General features: G+C 45.1%; 3 protein-coding genes across 5 annotated transcripts in view; 2 read left to right on the forward strand and 1 right to left on the reverse strand.

The window, feature by feature from the left end:
- Nucleotides 1–7,227: 7,227 nt before the first annotated feature.
- On the forward strand, nucleotides 7,228–17,169 carry LOC113946397 (epoxide hydrolase 1-like). 2 transcript variants are annotated; one of them, XM_027641606.1, is made up of 10 exons: nucleotides 7,229–7,394; nucleotides 8,728–8,751; nucleotides 9,611–9,824; nucleotides 10,621–10,801; nucleotides 11,603–11,833; nucleotides 12,213–12,342; nucleotides 13,290–13,504; nucleotides 15,256–15,364; nucleotides 15,696–15,821; nucleotides 16,763–17,169. In XM_027641606.1, the coding sequence occupies exons 1-10, from the start codon at nucleotides 7,366–7,368 to the stop codon at nucleotides 16,962–16,964; spliced, it is 1,461 nt and encodes a 486-aa protein (XP_027497407.1). In that variant the 5' UTR covers nucleotides 7,229–7,365; the 3' UTR covers nucleotides 16,965–17,169. The 2 variants fall into 2 exon arrangements, with proteins under 2 accessions (XP_027497408.1, XP_027497407.1); XM_027641607.1 differs by lacking the exon at nucleotides 8,728–8,751 and having other exon boundaries at nucleotides 7,228–7,394.
- Nucleotides 17,063–20,036, reverse strand: MAD2L1BP (MAD2L1 binding protein). Its single transcript, XM_027641608.1, has 2 exons — nucleotides 19,811–20,036; nucleotides 17,063–19,285 (listed from the first exon to the last, which is right to left on the reverse strand). The coding sequence occupies exons 1-2, from the start codon at nucleotides 19,994–19,996 to the stop codon at nucleotides 18,755–18,757; spliced, it is 717 nt and encodes a 238-aa protein (XP_027497409.1). The 5' UTR covers nucleotides 19,997–20,036; the 3' UTR covers nucleotides 17,063–18,754.
- A 444-nt stretch (nucleotides 20,037–20,480) lies between these two features.
- Nucleotides 20,481–21,243, forward strand: part of GTPBP2 (GTP binding protein 2) — an 11,601-nt gene continuing 10,838 nt past the window's right edge. Inside the window, exon 1 of one of the 2 annotated variants that reach the window (XM_027641623.1) lies at nucleotides 20,481–20,795. The gene's annotated coding sequence lies outside the window, so the exon portion shown is untranslated. The remainder of the gene's footprint in view (nucleotides 20,796–21,243) is intronic. The other variant, XM_027641624.1, reaches the window with a different exon arrangement.

Genomic DNA, 21,243 nt, shown 5'->3' on the forward strand with positions numbered 1-21,243 from the left:
TCTCCCCTAACTCACCTCTTCGCAAAACTAAACCATTCTGCTCACAAAGTTAAAACATCCTGCTCACTCCTTCCCTTCTCCCCTCACAGCCTTCACTGTCTCACTGATTATCGTGCCATTTTTTTTTTTTTTTGCCTTCCTTTTCTATTCCTCTCTGCCCCTCTGTTATGAAAGTGATCATACCTAACACTGATTTCAAGGTAGAGATACGCAGCTGATTTATTTAAGGATTTGCTTTGCTCTGCACCCTCAACACTGCACTATTATCCACAGAGGTGCCCAGAGTTTTTCACAGAGATCAGCTCTAACTCTGAATCTTTTTCATTCTTATCTTACATAGATTTGTCCACCTCATTGAACACTTCATCCTCTGGATATGGTACGAAAGTAAGCTGTGGTCTCACTAATGCCTCTGAACCTTTTGCCACTGAAACCAAAGGAGCTGGATCATTCTTAGCTACTGTATGTCTCAGTGTTGATCATGGAGGCATGCCTTGCAAATCATGTAAATGCCACACTGCTAAGAAATAGATGCTTTCTCCTATGTTTTCTTTCATTATCTCACTTTTTTCCTTGGTTCCCACAGAATAAATGCTTGTACAATACCTTCATGTGTCTGTAGGTGTGTCCTCTCAGTAATCTCTTGATCTGTTTGCTGATTTCAACAACTTTGGCAAGCAGAAATTTAAAAAATAGTTCCAAAAGGTGTTTCAACATGTTTCATGAAAACTGATTGTTTCGGGAAGTGCAAGGGGAATTTTATGAACACATCTAGAGAGAACAAAGTCTTAGAACAACTCAGTTAGAAAGATGTTATGTTTGTATTTGCAAAATAGAAAGTCTTTGTATTTGCAAATAGTAGCTGTATTTTGCAAATACATGTAGCAAATGAGGAATTATTAGTTCTACTGCTTGTGGAACTGATTATTAATCTCTGGCAAGGATTCATCCTGCAAGCTGTTGTTGCCAAGTTTTCTTAATAGCCACTTGCAAAGGGCTTTAACTTTGTACCTTTTGGGAAGGGCCAGTCAGTTAATATGCTGCAATTTTGCTTAGATAAGTCTTTGCATAAATGCTGAAAAGATGGAGGGAAAAATATACTTACAGACTTGCTGATAGAGTCTTGTTTACCATATTCAGACAGATATCTTAAAAAACAATACCTGCTTTCCCACCTGTATTTGTGGGTCCTTGTATAAGGCTCAGGGTCCGTAGTGCTGTTTTCTTCAGGTGAAATGTCTGCAGTGCTGTTATATTCAATTATTCATTATATATCCTTGGTTTTCCAGACTAGCTGTTTTTAATGAAAATCAGATCCTTATGTTAGATGTTAAGCTGATTCAGTGTTCATTTTCTTAATTCGTCTGGATCTGAAGAGTTTCTTCATATTACTGTTGTTGTTGTTGTTATACAATGTAGGCATAACAACTAATAATGGACAGTAGGAAAAAACCATAGAGAGAATAAATAATTACTCAGAAAGGAGGCCACAGAAGTGTTTCCAAATAGCTAGTGCAGTTCCCAAAAAAGGAGGAAATAATGTACAAGATCACAGCAGAAAAGTCTCCAAAATTTCCTGTGAGCTGAACACATTGTGAGACTGACTTCTCAAAACACAGATCTCCTCTTTCTTCAGGCCTGCAAAGGGGAGCTCATGCTCCAGCATCCACTTGTCTGCCTCCATACCGATTGCGGGATCTCTGTGGGTGCCTAATGCTCAGCTGATGTCTCTGCAAAACCTATGTTTAGACTTGGACTTCTTTTCTCTCTGAGGCCCTTCTTTGTAAGGACTAGCTTTGGGAAGTTGGCAACGCAAAGTTATGGCAGAGCAATGGGACAGAGACAATCTGCCCCACTCCTGCAAAGAACACATTCCACACATCCCACTAATGCTCACCGAAAGGAAGAGTAGGAGTTTGCCAAGATAAGGATGGAGAAAAGGAACTAGGGATCTGACCTGTGATAATGATCACCATTACAGGATCCTCAGTGCTGCTCATTGTTGTTGAGAAGGATGGAGATCGTTCTCTGCCATTTCTTTTTGTCTCAGCCAAATATAATTGGTTTCTTAGGTTTGGGGGTTTTTTGTGAACTGTATAAATTATTTAGTACAGACCCTCTACACATTCTGATTTTTCTGCAACCCTTTGTTGAAGATAAAGCCTTTGCTTCTACCACCAATGCTTGTCATCACTCTAATAACAATTCACTCAGGATATTCTTTTCTATAAGACATTTATATCTATATTGTCCCACAGATCTTTAAACTAGTCCCTCCCTCAGATGCTTTTGACCAGTTGCATCCCATCCTCTTTCTTTAAAGATTCTTGCTTTCTTTGCAACATGATAATTTTACATGGCTTGGACCAATGGTTATGGGAGAGACATAATACACTCCTAAGACTGTAAGATGATAAAAATGGTATAACTGACCAGGGTTTAAAGTTGTTTCTGTACTGACTGTATGTAGTTTCCTCCAGTATAAGAAATTCCTCATATCCAGGCTCCTAGGCACTGGGGATAGCTGAATAGCTGATCCAAACCTGCAAGCCTCCACCACACTTACGAAAATGCCAGCAATCTGTGCAAGCCCAAGAGGTCTCTGTCTCACATTATGCCCCAGGTTCAACATTCCTGGTGTGCAGCATAGCAGGACCCATATCCCAGAGTACAGCAGGGACTTGTACACCCGTCTTTCAGTGTGTGGCCGGGTGCACATGCAGGGACCATCACGTTGTGCACATCTAGGCCCTGAGCTCAAGCTCACAGCCCCTGCTGCCTGCTCCCTTCACCAATATCCCTGAGATTATCCCTGGGGTATCAGCGACCTAAATACACTGGTCTGGACTTGAAAGTTGCTTTTGTTTTTAATGATGTCGTGTCTTTAAAACCAGTACACATAACAAACTGCCTGTTTCCAAACAGCTGTTGTGTAACACAGCTCTCCACCCCCAAAGATGTTGCCTGCCATTCATTTAATGGGCTCGGTTTCACTGGGAAGTGCCTGGGGGAACCTCTTAGCTCCCTAATTAGCAACAGAAGGGGCCAGTCCTGGAGGTAGCAGTGAAACATTTGTGAGGTCTCATAACAATAAGGGAGGCAGAGAAGGGGACTTTTCCAGCTGGGAAAACATTAACTTCTATTCAACTTACAGTGCAGATCAGAGGACTAAAGAGAAGCTGTTGGAGGAAAGGTACTAGTAGAAATTATACTGGGCTTTCCAGGCAAGAAAAGAGCATTTGTTGAAGGGGGAGGAGGGAGTTGGAGAGACTGTCCCTGGCACTCACAAGTTATCCATTGCTCCTGCAATCTGAGTTTTATATAAGGTACCGTGGAGCAATACACAGGGCTGGCTGCCAGGAGCAAGGTGTTGCTGTGATCTGCTCTCAGATGTTTGAGCTGGCTCCTGTTAATAAGAATCAGGAATTAACAGCTTGGAAGTGCTTAGGAGCTCAGTGTTTCCACTGAGGATGTGATCTCTCAGGCTGAGCACAGACCTTGCCATTCAGGACTGGAGTAGACTTTGGTGCAAAACAAATTTCCCACCAACCAGCTGAATGTCCTGTGACCTTACAAGGAAGGTGAAAATTTTGCTCATCCATTGAAGGTAGGGTGACATGCTTGGGGTTATTCCTTAATCCCCAGGACTCAGCTATATGTGGTAAACTCTCTGATTTTTCCCATGCAATTCCATTTCTGGACAGGGCTTTTTTCGTGCAATACCAATTGAGAAGAGTTCTGGAAGTATTGACAGCCCCAGCTGGGACCCATTTGACCATGAGGACCATTCCCTTCAGAAGTCATGAAGGGAAATACATCATTCAGTATCTTTGGCCTGTGGGAGCAACTATCCAGTGAAGCAAAGGAAAGCCTTTCTAGCCTTAAGAACCTTCCTTAAAAGCAAAGAATGTGAAGTTCAAAGATGAAGTGAAATCATGGGGCAAGCAGGGTTGCAGAAGCCTGGAGGAACACAGGGGAGATATCTTAATCTTTCAGATATTGCCCTGTACTGCAACATTGCTGGCCAGTAGATCACTGGTAGTGGCCACTGACCAGGTAAAAAGGAGAGAGCTGGTACCTGGTATAAGTCAGAAGACCATATTCAAAAAAATCTCTTGTTGCTGAGCACCATTTGCTCTCTAGTTATAGTCTTAAGACAGCGAAGCTGATATTGTGCATAAAAGAGGAAAATTATGCAGCAAAGCCTTCGTGCTCTATGGCAAAGGGCAGCATGTTGCAGCCAGGGCCATAAAACCCAACGAGAGCATTGCAATGACTCAGAGTAATAATTTCCAAGTTGCCATAGCACCTTAGGTTATAAAAGAGCTATGCTCAAAGCTTTCGTGGTCCTCTCTTACCCCTGTTCATGAGCTCATTTCACAACCAGAAATCACCAGCTTTCCTTCTTGTGTCTCAGGTTTTAGTATTAATAGTATTTATGAGGCTTTGCAGTTGGTAATAAGAAAGAAGAAAAACCCAGAAAAGAAAAAAAATAAGGTCAAATAGGGGGAAAAAAAGTGGAATTATGCCTACTGCAAGCTCCTCGCACACACTAGTGGGCATCCAGTGTTTTGCAGAACTGCTGCTTGGCCTTTTGAGTGCTTTCTCCAGCAGCAGTGAATGGGCCTGGGAGAGCTGGCAGGTTGTGTTGTTTGGCTCCCCCTACTCACACACAGTTGCTAAACCAGCTGAAAAAATACCTCGTGGTAACAGTTCCACGTGGGCATTTTCTGTCATTGTGTGATCCTGCAGGTCAGTCACAAGAGCAAGACAAAAACACAGGAAACAAGCTCTCTGTTGGTATGTGATTAGTGCCATGGAAACATATTAAATCCTTTATAAAATTACGCCAATTTGAAAAAGGCTATGGGATGGCAAAGATTAGGAGTTTAGATAAAGATGTAACAAGGAGATACAGTATATCAAATGTTGTTCCCTGTCAATCTTGATTTGGTGGGGGGTTTTTGTGGTTGGAGGTGGGGAAGGGTGGACGGGTTTCTGGTTTTTTTGTTTGTGTTTCTGTTTTTTGAGGTTTGGGGGGGGGAATCTGTTTTGGTTGGTTGGTTGGTTGGTTGGTTGGTTGGTTTTGTTTTTGTTTTTGTTTTTATGCCAGAATAGCAGCTAAACCAGCAAAATCACAGCCCTGGGAAAGAGTCAGAAAACTTTCCAATAGTGCTCCAAGAAGGCCTTTTAAAAACAGGTTTCCTGAGACCTCTGTCGAATAGGCATCCTACTCCAACACAGGGATATGCTCTGAGATGCTTTTGTGGTTTTATTCGTATGGGATTCCCCTTTCCGTTTATGGCACACGCATCAAAATCCCGTGGGAGGCAGACTTGTGGCCAGCAGTTTCTGCCTGGATATGTGCATTTTGGCCACTAGAGGTTGTAAGAGAGGGGGGAAAATTTTCCACCAGACAAGCCACAGCATCATCCCACAGCAGGATTTTCTCTGGGTCCCTTTGATCTTTGCCCATAAACGCTCACACAAAACTCCTGCACATACCCTGAATTTCGGTACGTAGGATCCTGACATCTCAGCTGTTTCAGATTTATCGGTGTCAAATTGTTGTCTTTTAGCCCCGGAGCACTAATGGCCTTAGTGTGATCCCTTATATCTTAAATTAAAACTGTTTTGATTCTCCTAAATCTTTTAGACAGAGACCAGCAACTTGTATCTTTTCTCTTCAGCGATAATGAGCTCTGTTGGCTCTTTTCCCACATTCCTGGCATAGATAATTTTACTCTCAGATGTTTAAGCCAGACCTTCCTCCACAGCCTCTATGCTTTTTCCTAGCTTCAAGTAAGAAATAGAATTTTCCTGTGGTCACTTTTGTCTCCTGAAAACATCACAGCCTGTTGTACCTCAACCTGGCACCTTACAGGGTCCTAGGCTACCTTCCACCTGGGTTGTAACTCTTTCCTCTTGTTGCTAGTAATTCTCTAGTCTTCTGACTATAGTCCTTCCACAATCAGGGATACCACCTTCCAAGGAGCCTCAAGAGAGCTGAGTTAGTGTGGGAAATAGAACCTTAGAGCTCAGTAATCCTAGATGGATATAACCAGAAATAGCTATGGTATAGAAATGAATTGAACTTCAACCAGATGAAGGATTTACAAACTTTTCTTCCTGATGGCTCTTTTCAGTGGCACAGTGGCTGTATATGAACTCACAGCAGTACGAGACTTAACCATCACAAAGCTCACTGGTGATGGTACTTCACCTTGAGCATTGCATGGAAATAGGAATCATTTCCTCTGATGGTAAAATGCAGTTGTTCCTGAAGTGAAACACAGCAAGGACACTGCAACAATTTAGGAAGGAAAAGCCTTTATCCAGTAAGGTTTTACCACCCATGAGGGAAAATAAATCTAGTTGCCTGAGCTAAAACAAAGCATTGATTTCTGTGGAAAATGAAAAATTGAACTTTTTGTTTTGGTTGCTGCAAATCACAGGTGCACCTGAAACAGAGCCAAGTGATACACAGGTTGCAAGGGACACTTGGAGGTGAGCTCATCCCAACACTTGCTCCAAGCAGCTTCAGCTACATCGGGTTGCTCAGTGCCCTGTTCCTAATAAATTTTGAATGCCTCCAAGAATGGAGATCCCACATCCTCTCTGCCCCCCTGTTCCAGTGTCTGAATACATTCAAGTAGTTTGTCATCATATCTGATCCAAATTTCCCTTGCTGCAATTTGTGTCCATTGCCTTTTTTTATTCAACTGCTGCTACTCCAGGACGATTCTGGGTCCATTTTTCCTACACTCACCACTAGTTAGCTGTGGACAACAATAAGACTGAACCCTTTACCCTTCCCTCTCTAGGCTGAACAAGTCTCTTTGCCTCTCCTCATACCCTACATGCTCCAACCCTGCAGCAGCTTTGTGGCCCTATACCTCCCAAGGGTGGGCTCACTCCAATCTTTCTTCTACCAGCAAGGCCCTAACTGGACATGGCAGTCCAGATGTGGTCTCACAAGTGCTGAAGAGAATGAAGAACCCCTTCCCTCAGCCTGCTGGCTAACATTCCTGCTATGCAGCCCTGTATTCAGCTGGCCTTTGCTGGAAGGACACAGCGTTGACACAGCCTGAGCTGAGGACCTCAGGCCAGCCTCCACAGGGTTGCTCTGTGTGCGTTTGGTATCTGCCTTGTGGTGGTTCACAGGGCTGTTCCCACCCCACGCAAGACTTTGCATTCGCCTCTGATGAACTCAGTCTGCAACTGCATACTTAAGCAATAGGTGGCACTGATGGATGATGTAGATCGCATTGTCCCTGAGACAACGTCACTGCGGAAGAGAAAGCCAGCAGAGGAGAAACTTGGATTGTGCCACTTGGAGCAGCGTCCAGGCAAAGACAAGCAGACATGTGGCAGGAGATTCTTCCAAATGCCTGGTAAGAACTCCTCGACATGGGGAGGAGGGACTCCAAACTGGGCTCCCTGGGATTGGGAGTGGGAGAAAGCCCCAGGAGGGTCATCAGACCATAGGAGAGTGGGAACACGCAGAAGAGTTCTCCTGAGCATGAGTGCAGAAAAGGTTTTGATAGACTGAGCCTTGTTTTATGTCACTCCAAGACCTGCTTCTGGGACATGCTTGCTTTGTTAGCAGTGCAGAGTTTATGCTATTGCCATAACTACTTTCATGCCTCTGCTCACTAAGCTCCAGGATGTAAGTACAGGGGGATATTACTACCTGTTGCATAAGCTATTTGTTCTCAGGAACCCTGTTCTTCCTTGTCTGGGAGCAACTTAAGGAGTTATGTCCTTACAAATCACACATAAGCTGTCTCAGAGATTGTTACCAGATTGCCTTGGAGACTACTGGGATATCCAGTAAAGGCACCAGGTTCTGCATCCCAAACAGCAGAGAGAAATTATACTAGATGAAAAGAAAATACCCAATGCACTTGGTTTTTCATGGATTTTCATGGCTTTTTCTTTTTTGGCTTTTGTTTTGTTTTCTCAAGGTATTGCAATTATGACACCAAATAACTCCCTAATCTAGCTGCCTTCCACATAGCAGAGTAACAAGACTTTCTCTTATTGCATCTAATTTTGCTAGCATTTAGATTGTGCTTTTGTACCAGAATCTACTAGGCTTAAAGAGAACCAAGGAGGATACTTTCTTTTTCTTGCAGGAGAACTAAAAGGTTGATATCTAGTCAGGAGCATTTAGAAGTGGCAAAGGTAAAGCAGCTCATTGAACTCTGAACAGGAAAGAGTCCTATAAGCCTCACCTCATGCCAGCCCTGCAGCATGTTGAATACTACATGGCTGGCAGCAGAGTAACTCGTGAGCTTGGAGGTCTCCTGCCAAGGCTGTGCACCTATTGCTACACAGCAATCAAAATAAACTATTTCTTAGCTGAAGTAACACAGCTGCTCACAGGATGAAACACTGCAAGGACACCTACCCAGTTGTTTAGTGCCTTTTATCTAAATTATGCTAAAGGAGGAAATATTATGGCAACAAATTATCTAGCTAAAACACAGCCTAGGAACACTGTCTCTTTGTGCAGAGACAGTGTTTTCTGAGCCCTCCTCTTTCCACCCTATCCAAAAAGTAGGAAAAATAATGGCAGATATTGCAAGGTGGCTAAACAGCTTGTGATTGCGTGGCTGGGTAATAAATGTGCTGGCAGGTGATACTCTTTGCACCATCCCTAAGGGCTGGTATCGGAAAACACTATCAGACTATAAGGATCTTTCTTTTTTCCCGCTTTTGTAGGAAGAGCGTCTTGTCCCGGATCAGGTGAGTGAAATGGCTGTTCTATGTTGAGGCCTCCACTTTTGATTAGCACCCTAATTGGGGTGCAGCATAGTCCCTTCATTCTCTGGACGACAACAACAAAATCTTCATTCACAGTCCCCTTGCAACCCCCTGCAATAGCCCCAGACACCTCTACTAATACCCAAAGGAAATCAAAGAACTTGAAGCACAGGTCAGAGAGGAGGGAAGGTGCTCTACATTTAGGACTGCATGTCTGTGAAATCCAACTCCAGTAACTTAGCTCCTACACCTCCAGTCTGAACCTTTCTGTTTAGAACAGAAAGAGGGGCACCAGCAGACAAGCCTTACTGGAAAGCTATGGTGGAGGGCCAGTGTTGCCCTAAGAGATCATTATGTGCAAAGCACTGGCAAGAGAAGCATATCTAGCACATCCAGCTCTCTTCAGCAGCTGAAGACTTTTGTCTCGCTGCCTGCTCCTCAGCCCACTCTGTCCATGCAGTTTTTATCCCCAGAGAAGTCCAGCTGCTACTATCTAGTTCACTCCAGCACCTGCCTCAAAATAGATTGGCCCATATGCTATTGAACCTTGTCCCCCTGGGCACCCTGGTTCACAACGAGAGGCACAAGGAAGTCTTGTAATCAGCAAGTCCTGATCAGCAAGGACTTGAGATCCCTAAGAAGCATTGATAAATATAACTCTGCCCCAATTCTTGCCTGTGGTCTTCAGAAATAATAAAAACATCCCGTCCCTGCTGACTGCATGGGATTTGTAGGCATTTGTTCCTGCTCAGTCCCAATTGGTGTGATTACAAGCCTCAGCATAGTCCCTTTGCCCTTGACACTTCTGTTGTTGAACACAAACAATTTTATGCTTCCTTAGGTCTTTTGAATATTCTCAGAAGAATGCAGTCCTGGTCCCTGTGGCTGCCCTGGGGGTTGGAGGGATCCTGGTTTACTGGCTGAGATCTAGACACAAGATCAAGACTATTGAAATGGGCGATGGATGGTGGGGCTCAGGTGAAAGATCCCTAAAAGGGAGAGAAGATGACAGTATCCGTCCCTTCAAGATTGAAACATCTGACAAAGAAATCGAGGTACCAGTGGCTGGGATGTAAGGAGGGGCAGAAAGCTGCAAGGCATATGGAAGCAGTCTATCACCCACCTCACTGCTTCGAGGTGATATCTTGGGGTGACAGCAATGCACTGCTGCTACTTAGCTCCATCAGATGACGCTCTGGCTCACCATCCTTTATGAACAGGATTTGAACTCAGATCCATTCCAATGTTCAATAAAAACTTTCTGAGGCAACAGATCCTCCATGCAACCTTTGGCTGCTCCTGCAGAAAGGCCACACTTTGAGCGGCAGACTTTGACAGTGTGTCTGTGGATGGTGGAGAGGGGCAGGAGGGTGTTGGGACAGCAGTGGCACCAGGAGGGCAGGACTGACAGACTTCTGCAGAGGGAAGGGCTAGAATGGTGAAGAGGGATGGGGTATTGACTGAGTTGTAGCAGTTCTGTCCCTGCATGCCTATCCCTAATTATCTGGCCAACTAGCATTCTGCAGCTCAGGCTGAGCTTCTAATTCTCCCAGCTGGCAGTGCTGGCAAGCTAGTAGTGCCAAAAACCCTAAAGTGAGTTATCACCAAGTCAAAATTAGGACCCAGTACTCCTGGGTACCCTAGGGGAACTCATAACCTGCAGAAAAATATACTCCCCGTATAAACAATTCAGGAGGTCATGCAGAGTACGGCACTGCTTCAGGAGGGCTTGTGGTGTCCCAGAGAGCAACACAAAAGCTGGTGGAGCCAGGAGAGCCTGTCCGTGCCTGTCCTGGCATAACACACATGCAGGAAGCTGACAAACCTCTCAAGAAGGGCTCCCTTCCACAGGATCTGCACCGGCGCCTGGATCAGGCCCGCTACACACCACATGTGGAAGGGGCCGCCTTCCACTATGGCTTCAACTCCAGCTACTTGAAGGAGGTGGTGTCTTACTGGAGGAACCAGTTTGACTGGCGCAAGCAAGTGGAAGTCCTGAACAAATACCCCCATTTCCACACCACAATTGAAGGTGAGGGGACCTCTGTGGCTTGAGCAGGTCTCACTCTGAAATGCACAGAGAGAAGGGGGAGATTTAAGAAATTACAATATTTAAGATAACAGTATGCATAACAGCTTAGTGATATGAGTGAAGTATCACTCAAGGCTCTATTATTAATAACCTTGTAGAGATTAAGTCCATTAAAAATAGCAATAAGATTAGATCTGCTTCCAGATGAGCTTCATCTGGCTCTGAATCTGAGCTAACTAACAATGAATCTGAGCTAACTAACTTTCTTCAGCTATTGCCTTGAAGTCACCTTTGGAAATTGTGAAATTTAGCCCGACTCTGAGGCTAGAATATCTCCCACCACCACCCAGTTTAGCCAGGTGAGGTTAGTCAGACTTTATGTAAGTGATCTCTAGGTTAAACTTCTATCATGCACTTACTTTTCCATATTTCTCTTTTAATCACCCACATATTTTGTAATTTGGTGATGTTGTTACATGTATTATTATTACCTTCGTTATGCTTTTCATTTAAGTGCAGCTCTACTTATATACTGTGAGACCAGTTTCTCAGGAGAGGAAGCTCAATCTCCTGTGACCCCAATATCTGAGGCTGAGGTCAATACTTCCGTCTGTATGTAAAAGATGAGACATAGATACAGGCATCCCCTTTCATTTGGCATCCTCTTGCCATGGGTTGATTGAGTAATCATCTTCTGCTACAGATGCTAGTTACAATTTTGCCACCCTCCTTCTTCAGAGTCTAGAGCAGAAGTTGTGATGGACCCAGAGCTTTAATTTATTTGTCTTGGATGTGTGGCAGGGATTGATATCCATTTTATCCATGTGAAGCCATCCTATGTTCCTCATGGTCGAGCTGTTCAACCTCTGCTGATGGTCCACGGCTGGCCTGGCTCCTTCTATGAGTTCTACAAGATCATCCCTCTGCTCACGGAGCCAGCCAAGCATGGCCTGAACGAGGGTGATCTGGTATTTGAGGTTATCTGCCCATCCATCCCAGGCTATGGCTTCTCAGAGGCCCCTCACCAGCAAGGTAAGTGATGAAAAGGCTCTGTAAGAATCAGAGTTTTGGAGTAAGTCCTCAGCTGTCCCCAGCTCCCCTGGGCACTGCAGTCTGTGAATGCAGATGCCTGGCTCTTCACTAATGCTCATGTGGTGGAGGCTCTGGGGCTGGCTGTGGAGATTTGGAGCACAATGGTAGCTGGAAGCCAGGTCTGCTTTCCACTTTCTCCACTTCCCACTGACTTTCTATCACCCTTTGTTCATCTTATTTCCAAGGAGCGAGGCAGACCAGCATGGCACACTGTGCCTTCCCACAGCCCCATACTCACATGCCTCTGTCAGGCCACAGTCTTTGGCCAGGGGATGAACACTAGGACAAACAGATCTCATGTGTTTCTCTTTACCTACAGGCTTTGACTCCATAGCAACTGCTCGGATATTTCATAAGCTGATGAAGAGATTGGGCTTCAAGGAATATTACATACAGGGAGGAGACTGGGGATCTCGTATTACCACAAACATGGCCCAGATGCTGCCACAGTAAGTAGCAAAGGAAACCAGTGCAGAAAAGCTGCCTCCAGTTCTTCCCCTACTTTCTGGCTCTGTGGTCCTGCCTTCCGTTTGCCCTGCATCTCATCCCCTTCTGCTGTTTCCTTCAGGAACAGACCCACCTCGCATATTCAATTGTATTCATATGTTTTGCATTGATATTGGCACAGTTCTTGTGCTTTCTAAATTTCAGTACTGTTTGGCTCTTGTTCACTAGACATGGAAGTAAACTCTGTTGCATTTTGATTTGAGATCTCAAGGAGACAGATCATCATTCTAAATGAGGAAGGAAATAAATTTAAAATCAGCACAGAGAAAAGGAAGGGAGGAATTCAACCTTTCAGCTGCTAAACACACAAAGTATAGGACTTTCCTATGTAAAATGCAGGCTTGAGACCGGTTGGAAAAGAAACACAATACCTTCTTCAGAAGATAGCATCACGGCTTAATGCTGAAGAGGCATTTAATGCTCTCCAGGCACCACAGCCACACTTGGGTCAGAGAACAGATAAAGTTGGAAAGCTCCTAAAGCAGTTAGATTACAGGCTGAAGAGCTCTCTCTTCCTAGTTGCAGTTGTGCTGAACAACGTCCAGAACACAGTGGTCACGTGTGGTCTACTTGTGCTTTTTAGAAAATACCCAGCACAGCCTGTTCCCTGCAGCATGGAACAACACAAGATCAACAGCCAGAGCTACCAGCGTGGATATGCCACATCCAGAAACTGAGTAGCTGAAGTTAACATCATAGCAGTGGCACAGCTGGATGGACATGGGACCATTTCTAACTCCCATTTTTTGAATCATGATAAACCTGAAGGGCTTTGTGTATTTGTCTCAGTAAAATGCTTTTAACACAGCTCCAGTCAGGCATGTTTTCTAGAAAATCTGAAGACAGAAAATCACTTGATTTAACCTTCTATTCATTAACCTTATTTTAGATCTGTGAGAGGGCTTCATCTGAATATTGTCTTCCTTGGCAATCAAGGTTTGGGAAGGTTGATTTCCGTAATGCTTGGAGCTTATGTACCATGGCTTGTAGGCCTCAGTAGGGAAGATGCTCGACGTATCTACCCCTTCATGCAGAAGAACGTCTATGACATTCTGCGAGAGTCTGGATACTTACATATCCAAGCCACCAAACCAGACACTGCAGGTAATGTACCTTCTCTCTATCACTGTGAAGATTGTATAGTAAATGCTTATGGTATAAAAAAGTCTCATAGTAAACAAAGGCCAAACAAGTTTGAGAAGCAATAAGTTTTGGTGACTGAGTGCAAGACCCACGTGGGCAGTGAGTTCATGGGGACAAGAACTGTGTAAAACAAAATTAAAAGGAACAGCTCAAAAAAGATGGAGATTTCAAATATTACCGTTCAAGGCCTTTTAAATAGCATGCCACTTCTCTCAGGCAAAGAACCCCTTTGCAAAAAGTCTCCTAAAGTAAAGCACAGAGTCCTGAAATTGAAGCTTCTAGAAATAAATGTGGTTGAAAACAAGAAAAATACCCAAAGCAAGTAAGTGCAATGTGAAACTTGCAGAAAGGTAGACACAGCCCTAACACGTGAAAAAACAGAAGCCTGACATATTGGATCCAGTAGATAAGGAGTATGAAGAAAGATAGGGCCATTTCATAAAAGTTAAATTATTTGCATCAGTCCCCACTGGAGAGGATTTGGGGGTATTGCTTTATTGAAATAAAGCAATATTTAAATTAAAGCAATGTCTTTCCCCTTGTCAGGAAGGACAGCACAGCTGTCAGCTGTGGAGACCGTAGAACAAATGGCACCCCATCCTGGCAATTCACTGAAGAAGAAAAAGTTTAAACTGAAATGTCAACTAATGTCTAGTCCTTTGCTTGAAGTAATCGCAATACCAAAGAAAAAAAGGAGAAAAACAAGATACGAGTTTGGAACGGGGTTGTGGTGGTGGCATTTCTGGTTGTTTGGGGGATTTTTAAGGGCCAAACAGTGAAGATAACCTGAGAAAAATGAAGACTAGTATGTCTAGTCTCTGATCAGAAAACTAGCAGAGCTATTTTAAAGAGGAGAACTGATTTACAGGTGATAATATCACAGGGAAATCATACTTCAAATATCAGAGCTCTGGCAGAATCAAAGAGTGTGGGTCCAGTAAGAGAACTTATATAACTTCCAGAAAATACTCTGTTGAGATTACTCCAGTGTTCTTAAGAAATTAAACTGCCTTAAGAAAAGGATTAAAACTAGTCAACATGAGAATCCAAGCATAAGAATAAATAAGCAAGTTCCAGGGGAGGGAGAGTATCACAAAAATTTGTGCTGGCACCTATAAATTTCAGTATGATCCTGATTTCTCTTCAAATAAAAGTTAATGATTAGGTGAAGAATTGACAGCTATCCAAAGTTTAGTTTAAACTAAAGATAACTGTAGAGTTGCAAAAAAAACATTTAAGTGACTGATTGACAAAACTAGCCAATAAAAACTGATGTTAACAAAGTCCAAAGCAATTTAAATAGAGGAAGAAAATTACAGTGGGGTCAAGTTTGGCTTCTGCCATATGAGAGAATCCATAAGAAACATCAGCCTGCTCAGAGTTTAAGAGAATCTTTTAAACTGTTAAAGAGAATGAAGAAAGAAAACACGAAATCCATGATACTCTGAATCTGTTGCATTCCTGTTAACCCAATTTCTTAGTTCCTAACTTCTTTCGTATAGGAATTACTTGAGTTTGTAGTGCCATCAGTTACAGCCGGAATTCCCTTGGGGGGAATTTGTCATGAATAAAGTACTATCAGGTGTGGTAAAATACAGACTCTCTATTGAATTTTCATAGAAAACTGAACACTTATGAAAGTCCAGTTTAACTCCCACTGAAGTATCACAATGCCAGGCAACTGCAATAGCCCTTCTGTTCTCTTGAATTAGGTTGTGGACTGAATGACTCCCCAGTGGGGCTTGCTGCATATATTTTGGAGAAATTCTCCACCTGGACAGATAAATCATTTCTGCATAAAGATGATGGAGGCTTAGAAAGGTAAGAAAACAGATGTTATCCCATGCAAAGTCTCATTAAAACAATGAGTGATGATAACCAATATGAGGATTCAGGTAAAAGATTGGCCAGTCAAATCTGGAATTTAAGGATGAAAGACTACAAATGACAAATAGTAGCTTAAACTTACAGCAAACTGTTTGCAAACCATTGCTTCAGAACAAGGTGGTTTTGCTCTGGGCACGTGGGTGCCAATTAATTCACTGCTTGAAAATGAGTGGAGAACAAGAGGAACAACTTCAGGACATGAGCTCAATACAGTGCATTGAGAAATAGCTTCCAGTTAAATTTCTTCATCCTTCTCTCTCAACAGCAAATACTCTCTTGATGAGCTTTTGACCAATGTGATGATTTATTGGGTGACATCCTCCATTGTGTCCTCAATGCGATACTACAAGGAGAACTTTTCCAAGGACCCTAATCTAAATGCTTATAACAGGTAATGAAATAGTAGGTGCAAGACAGATTTGCAAATGAGATGGAAACATTTAGATCACTTACAACAGCACATCTAACTCAGGAAAAAAAAAAAACAAACAAAAATCAAATTTCTTATTTTCTTTCAATAAATATAGTTAAGAGTCACTTTTCTTTTGAACCTATAACTCGCACAAGGTGGCTTGCAACCAAGACAATACATTCTTGTCAAAGCATCAAATGCAGTATTTTGTTCAAAATACAGGTCTACATAGTTATTCACCAAACAAATGTAAGCTCTAGCTCAGTTCAGTAAAACAGAACAGAAAATCATGGGCATATCCAAGAGAGAAGTTTAAAGTGAATTAGGAAGGATATGGCTCACTGGAGAATAAACTAAGAACTACAACGGTTAAGCACAAACTTGGGGAAGGATTTTGGAGAGCAGTGCTTGAAACCAAGCACCTCTTGACAGCTGGTATGTTAAGATGACTTTAAGAGAGGCTGACCAGAAAAACATTGCTGAGTGGATTTCTCCAAGCAACAGATGATACAAACGGGAGAGTGTTTTTCTTTGTGACTGAACCCATCTACCTTCCCTCTCCAGAGTCATTTGTTACTCATGTGGTACCACAAGTTTAAATCAAACGTGAGCTGGTTCATTTTTGACTTTCACACAGAGGTGCAGCATCTCGTCACATAGCACAAAATTACAGAACAACCTAAGCTCAAAGATCTGAAACATTTCAAGATCAAACTGTGTGCGAAGTTGGCTCTATTTACACATCTTTGGATATAACCTTCTTAAACTCGGGGATATCCAAATAGAAGTGAAGCCCTTCAGCAGAGTGCAGACCACAAAGTGTGTTGCTGTGGTGAAACCGTGGCAGTTACCAGTCAGAAAGTTTTTACAGACTTTCCCTGGGACTTGTTTCAAAAATGCAATTAACTTATGTCTTCTAGGTTTGGTATACATGTTCCCACAGGGATTGCAGCTTTTCCTCAGGAGATAGTTCATACACCACGTACCTGGGCAAAGGATGTCTACAAGAACATCATCACTTATACTTACATGCCACGTGGAGGGCATTTTGCTGCCTTTGAGGAACCAAAGCTTCTGGCACAAGACATCATGCAGTTTGTCAGAAAAGTGGAACAGCTGTAAACCTGCAGTTTAAATACAGGCATAGAATGGAAGCAAGTTGTTCTGGCACCAGCAGAACCTTTGCTTTGAGGGGTTAAATAAATCCAATGTAATCACACATAGAAACCAACATTTTATTTTGATAATAATTACAGTACTAAACTTGTTAATCAAGCTGTAAAGATTTTTATAAAGAGAAAAAACAAAAAAATTAAAAAATCCCAAAGCATCTTGTGTTCTTTCATTCCCAGCACCATATCATTGCTGAATTCATAGTTCAAGTATAACAGAATATGTAAACAGTTTATTGCAGTAACATTGCATTCATCCGGGACAGAGAGGTGAAAAACTGGCTAAGGCTTGTGTTCAAAAGCTTTAAATACTTAGGCACTAGCATTCTTAAATATGTATTACAAGCAGCTTTGCTGGAAGTGTAAAGGGTTTTGATCTCTTGAGCACAAACACTCCTACGTTCAAGTTATATTTCATTCAAAAACCTGTGATCACATATTCAAGTGGGCAGCTGCACAAAAGGCAGCTTTCTTCATTCTAGCAGTTCCTCCCCTAGAACAAGTTTTAGCAGCTACTGCACATTGTAAACAGTTGTTAATGGATAATATGGCAGAGATAACACTCCTAGTGTTCTCCAAGCTCAAAAATATAAACTCAAGTTCCTCCCAGTTCTATAATCTCAATCCATTCCAAAAGGTCAAAGTTAAAATATGCACCAAGTGCAGAGGGTTACATCAAACCTTTACACTCTTTTCAAAGGATTTTTACCACCTCATTGTGCAATTTCAGCTACTAACTGCAAGCACCTTCACTACCAGTAGGCTCAAGTTTCTCTTCAAATGGGACAGTTATTTGAAACTATTAAAAGCTCATTACATCACAGATAGCTGTTGGAGTTCTCTTCAGTCAGCTAGGCATGTGTCTACTTATAACACACCACACTCTAAGGATTTCTCTCCCTGTCCTGTTCTGTACTAGACAATAGCTCAGAAGAACAGGCTCAAATCTGCTTCCAAGTGATACAATATGACTCAGAACAGGAATTTGGCAGATAAAGATAGTGCTGAACTTCATCACAATCCCCTGACTTCTACACATTCCAGGAAAGTTTAGGTCCAAGACTTGTAAGAGATAAAAGCAAGCAAGAAACTTGCTTACTTTCTTGTTTAGTGAGAGTAAGTTACAATATTGAGGCAGAACTCCTTTTCTGAAGAGGGTTAGCAAAAACTGCTTACTTTTAATTGTATCTGTATATCTAACTGATTGTCAGGGCTGTTGGACTAAGGATTTGTTAAAAAAGGAAAAAAAATATTGCTTATTGCTACCCTGCCTCCACAGAACTGGTCAAGCGCTTTCAGTTTCCAGTAGAGGATAGCACTAGGTATAAGATCTCACAACTGCTGAGAAATCTCACTCTTTGGAACATTAAGGAACTGAAATTGAGTTCTGTGGAGGTCTAATTTTATTAAATAGATGGACAATCACTTGATTACTCAAGTGGGGTGGGCACTGCAGCAGCTAATGGGTTACCAAGAGCTGCAACCGCTTCTAGGCACACAGCAGGGTGTCTGCTCTGCCACAGCTCAAGTCCCTAAGGAATCACTGCACCTTTGCCTTAAAGGGGATTTGCCTTCAACAAGAAGTCAGGAAGTGATGAGAGATCAGTGCAGCCAAGCTACACGAAGACAGTAAACGCTCTGGAGAAGAAAAATTCAGACAAAGATACATGGTTACATTGGATAAAATTAACACTTAACAAAGGGTAATTAATATTCCAATTAGACATCTACAGAGCCCAGTCATTCACTAAAGCCTTTGAGGGTCACTGGTGCTTGGAACCAGATGTAGTCCTCCCACTCAGGTGCTGTGTGCTGTGGAGGCGAGGCACTCAGGTGGGGGTCTCCGTCACAGGACAATCTAACAGTCAGCTTCCTCCCTCGCGTTGGCACTTTGTAGTTCAGTTTGGGCCGGAACCATTCAACACCACAGTCCCGGTGGCCCTGGACTAGGATGAGCGTGCCTGTGACAGGGAGAGCCTTCAGTTCACTGAAGACGTCCGCAACAAAAAGGCTGTGAAAGAGCTGGCGAACACAGGGTGCAGTCTGGAGGCTCTCCTCAGCACTGCCCTCGCACATCCCTTCCAAGTTCAGCTCATAGACCTCCTTGGGGTTCATGACATTTCCTCCAAGTAGGAAAAGAACCCGAGGAACCAGTGTTAAACTAAACATGACTTCCAGATGCTGGAACAATCCCTCCAGCTCCATTAGCACCTGCTGGCACTTGCTGCTTCCCAGGCCCATGGAGGGTGGCTTCTCAATCCCATCTCCATCCTGGAAAACAAACAAACAGATTAGTACATTTAGTTATAAGGATGTATTAGTCCCAATATGCTCTGCAGAAAGCATGGCCCATCCCACAGGGAACAAGGGGGTTGTGTTCCTTTTGAGAGCTATAGGTACTCACACAGAGAATCAGAGACAAAAGAGGAACACAAAAGCACACCCTATTTGACAAACAGTTTAAATCCAAATCACAGTAGAGACAAATTCCCACAAGAAATAGAAGCCCCATCTTTCAAAGATCAGCCAAAGCAGTGACATGCCTTCAGCACAGAGCAGCGTAACAAGCGATAAAGAGAAACTTGCCGAGACCTTCAGCAGCCTGACCGTAATGTTGTCCTTGCCTTTTTTTTGAGGGGGGCGGGGGGGAAGACGTAACATTTAGGGATGCAGCTACAACGAGCGCTTTCCTTTAGATGCACCGACACATTACAGTACGAGAACAGGAACTCGCAGGTAGAACTGCGAGCAGAACACGGCCGCCTCGCCGACCTCCCACGCCGAGGGCCGCCTCACCTGTGCCGCCCGCCGGCAGAAGTAGGTGAGTTGCTCGTAGGGCAGCGGGAGCTGGTTCCGCTGGTGCAGCACGTGCTTGAGGAGCTCGCAGACGAAGCGGCAGCCGCTACCCCGGCGCACGGCGCCCGGGAACGCCACGGACACCGAGGGGGTGCCCGGCAGCGACCTGCTCCGCCGGGGCCTCATCCCGCTGATCCAGCGACGGTAGGGACAAGGAAGCGGAAACCGCGACCACGCCCCAGCCAACGGCCGGACCGGCTTTAAATGCCGCGGCCGCCGCGGGGGCTCACGGGAGCGGCGCGCGGGCCGCCCCGCGCGACCTGCGGCGGCGGCGGCGGGGTAGGAGGCGCAGCGAATGGTGGAAAGGGGGGCGGTGGCGCGCGCGGGCGCGGAGGAGGCTGGGCCCTGGTGGAGCCCCGCCCCATGTGGGCGTGACCGAGCGGGCTGGCCCTGCCCCGCGGATAGCGGGCCCGCCCCGCTGAGGCGGTACCGGGAGCGGCGGCATTGATGCCCGGGGGACCCCCGGGAACCAGCTGCGCTGGCCTCCGCCCCGCTCCCCGGCAGCCCTTGCGGAGGAACTGCCTTCGCCGCGCCGCAGGGAGGCGGGGCCCGGGGAGCACGCAGGGAGCGCCGTGTTTGGAAACATTGCGCCCGCTGCCCCATTGGGTGCCGCCTCCAGCACACGGCGAGGGGAGGGCGGGCGCCTCTCGCAGCGGGCTGCTGTTGACAGCGTCACAGAGTGTGGCAGGTGTACAAACACTGACCCAGCGCCGCCCGCCTCAGCGGATGCGGCGAAGGAAGAGGAGGCGCGGTAGCGGTGGAACTGGAGACTGGAAAAACACTCGGTGAGGGGGCTTGGCGCACAGCAGGAGAGTCTTTTGCTGTTTCTGCCGCCCCCTGGGTGGAGCATAATGCGTCCTTTGGGATTGCTTCGCACCGAGCTGCTGCCTCTGCGTATTCATGAGGCATCTCCGATGGCACACAGGTTCGAAAATGCACCAGTGTCCCGATGCCAGCTGGGTCGGGTGCCGACCGTTCGCTGCCAATGAACAGGGAACCCGGGGCTATGCAGTGCCAAAGGGGAAACCCGCGGGCGCCGACAGGCCCCGGCGGGCAGGGCCCGGTGAGCGGCGGCATCCCGCGCGTTGTCCGCCGCGGCCGGCAGGCGGCGCGCCCTCCCTCGGACTCCAACTCCCATGCGCCCCCGCGGAGTAATCCTGCACGGCAGCGATCGGGTCGCGCCGCGGGGCATGCTGGGAGCTGTAGTTTGGAGTGGGCCGCGCGCGGTGCGTTCTCGGCGTTGTAGGCGGGTGGGACTCGCTTTCCCGGGGCGCCGCGCGGCGGTCAGTGACGCCGGGGCGGCGGGGCCGGGCGGGGAGCGGAGCGGAGCGGGCGCCGCACCGGGGCGGCGGGGCCGCGCTGGCCACCATGGA

Source organism: Corapipo altera, unplaced genomic scaffold (genome assembly GCF_003945725.1).
Source record: "Corapipo altera isolate COAL_440 unplaced genomic scaffold, ASM394572v1 48b, whole genome shotgun sequence".
NCBI classification, from domain to species: domain Eukaryota; kingdom Metazoa; phylum Chordata; class Aves; order Passeriformes; family Pipridae; genus Corapipo; species Corapipo altera.

Excerpts from the sequence above, each read along its gene's own strand:
- LOC113946397 (XM_027641606.1), top strand. The coding sequence starts at position 7,366 with ATGTGGCAGGAGATTCTTCCAAATGCCTG. Across the intron at positions 7,395-8,727 it reads GAGATTCTTCCAAATGCCTG|GAAGAGCGTCTTGTCCCGGA; the intron begins GTAAGAACTCCT and ends CCGCTTTTGTAG. Across the intron at positions 11,834-12,212 it reads AGAGGCCCCTCACCAGCAAG|GCTTTGACTCCATAGCAACT; the intron begins GTAAGTGATGAA and ends CTTTACCTACAG.
- MAD2L1BP (XM_027641608.1), bottom strand. The coding sequence starts at position 19,996 with ATGAGGCCCCGGCGGAGCAGGTCGCTGCCGGGCACCCCCTCGGTGTCC. Across the intron at positions 19,286-19,810 it reads TCTGCCGGCGGGCGGCACAG|GATGGAGATGGGATTGAGAA; the intron begins GTGAGGCGGCCC and ends TTTGTTTTCCAG.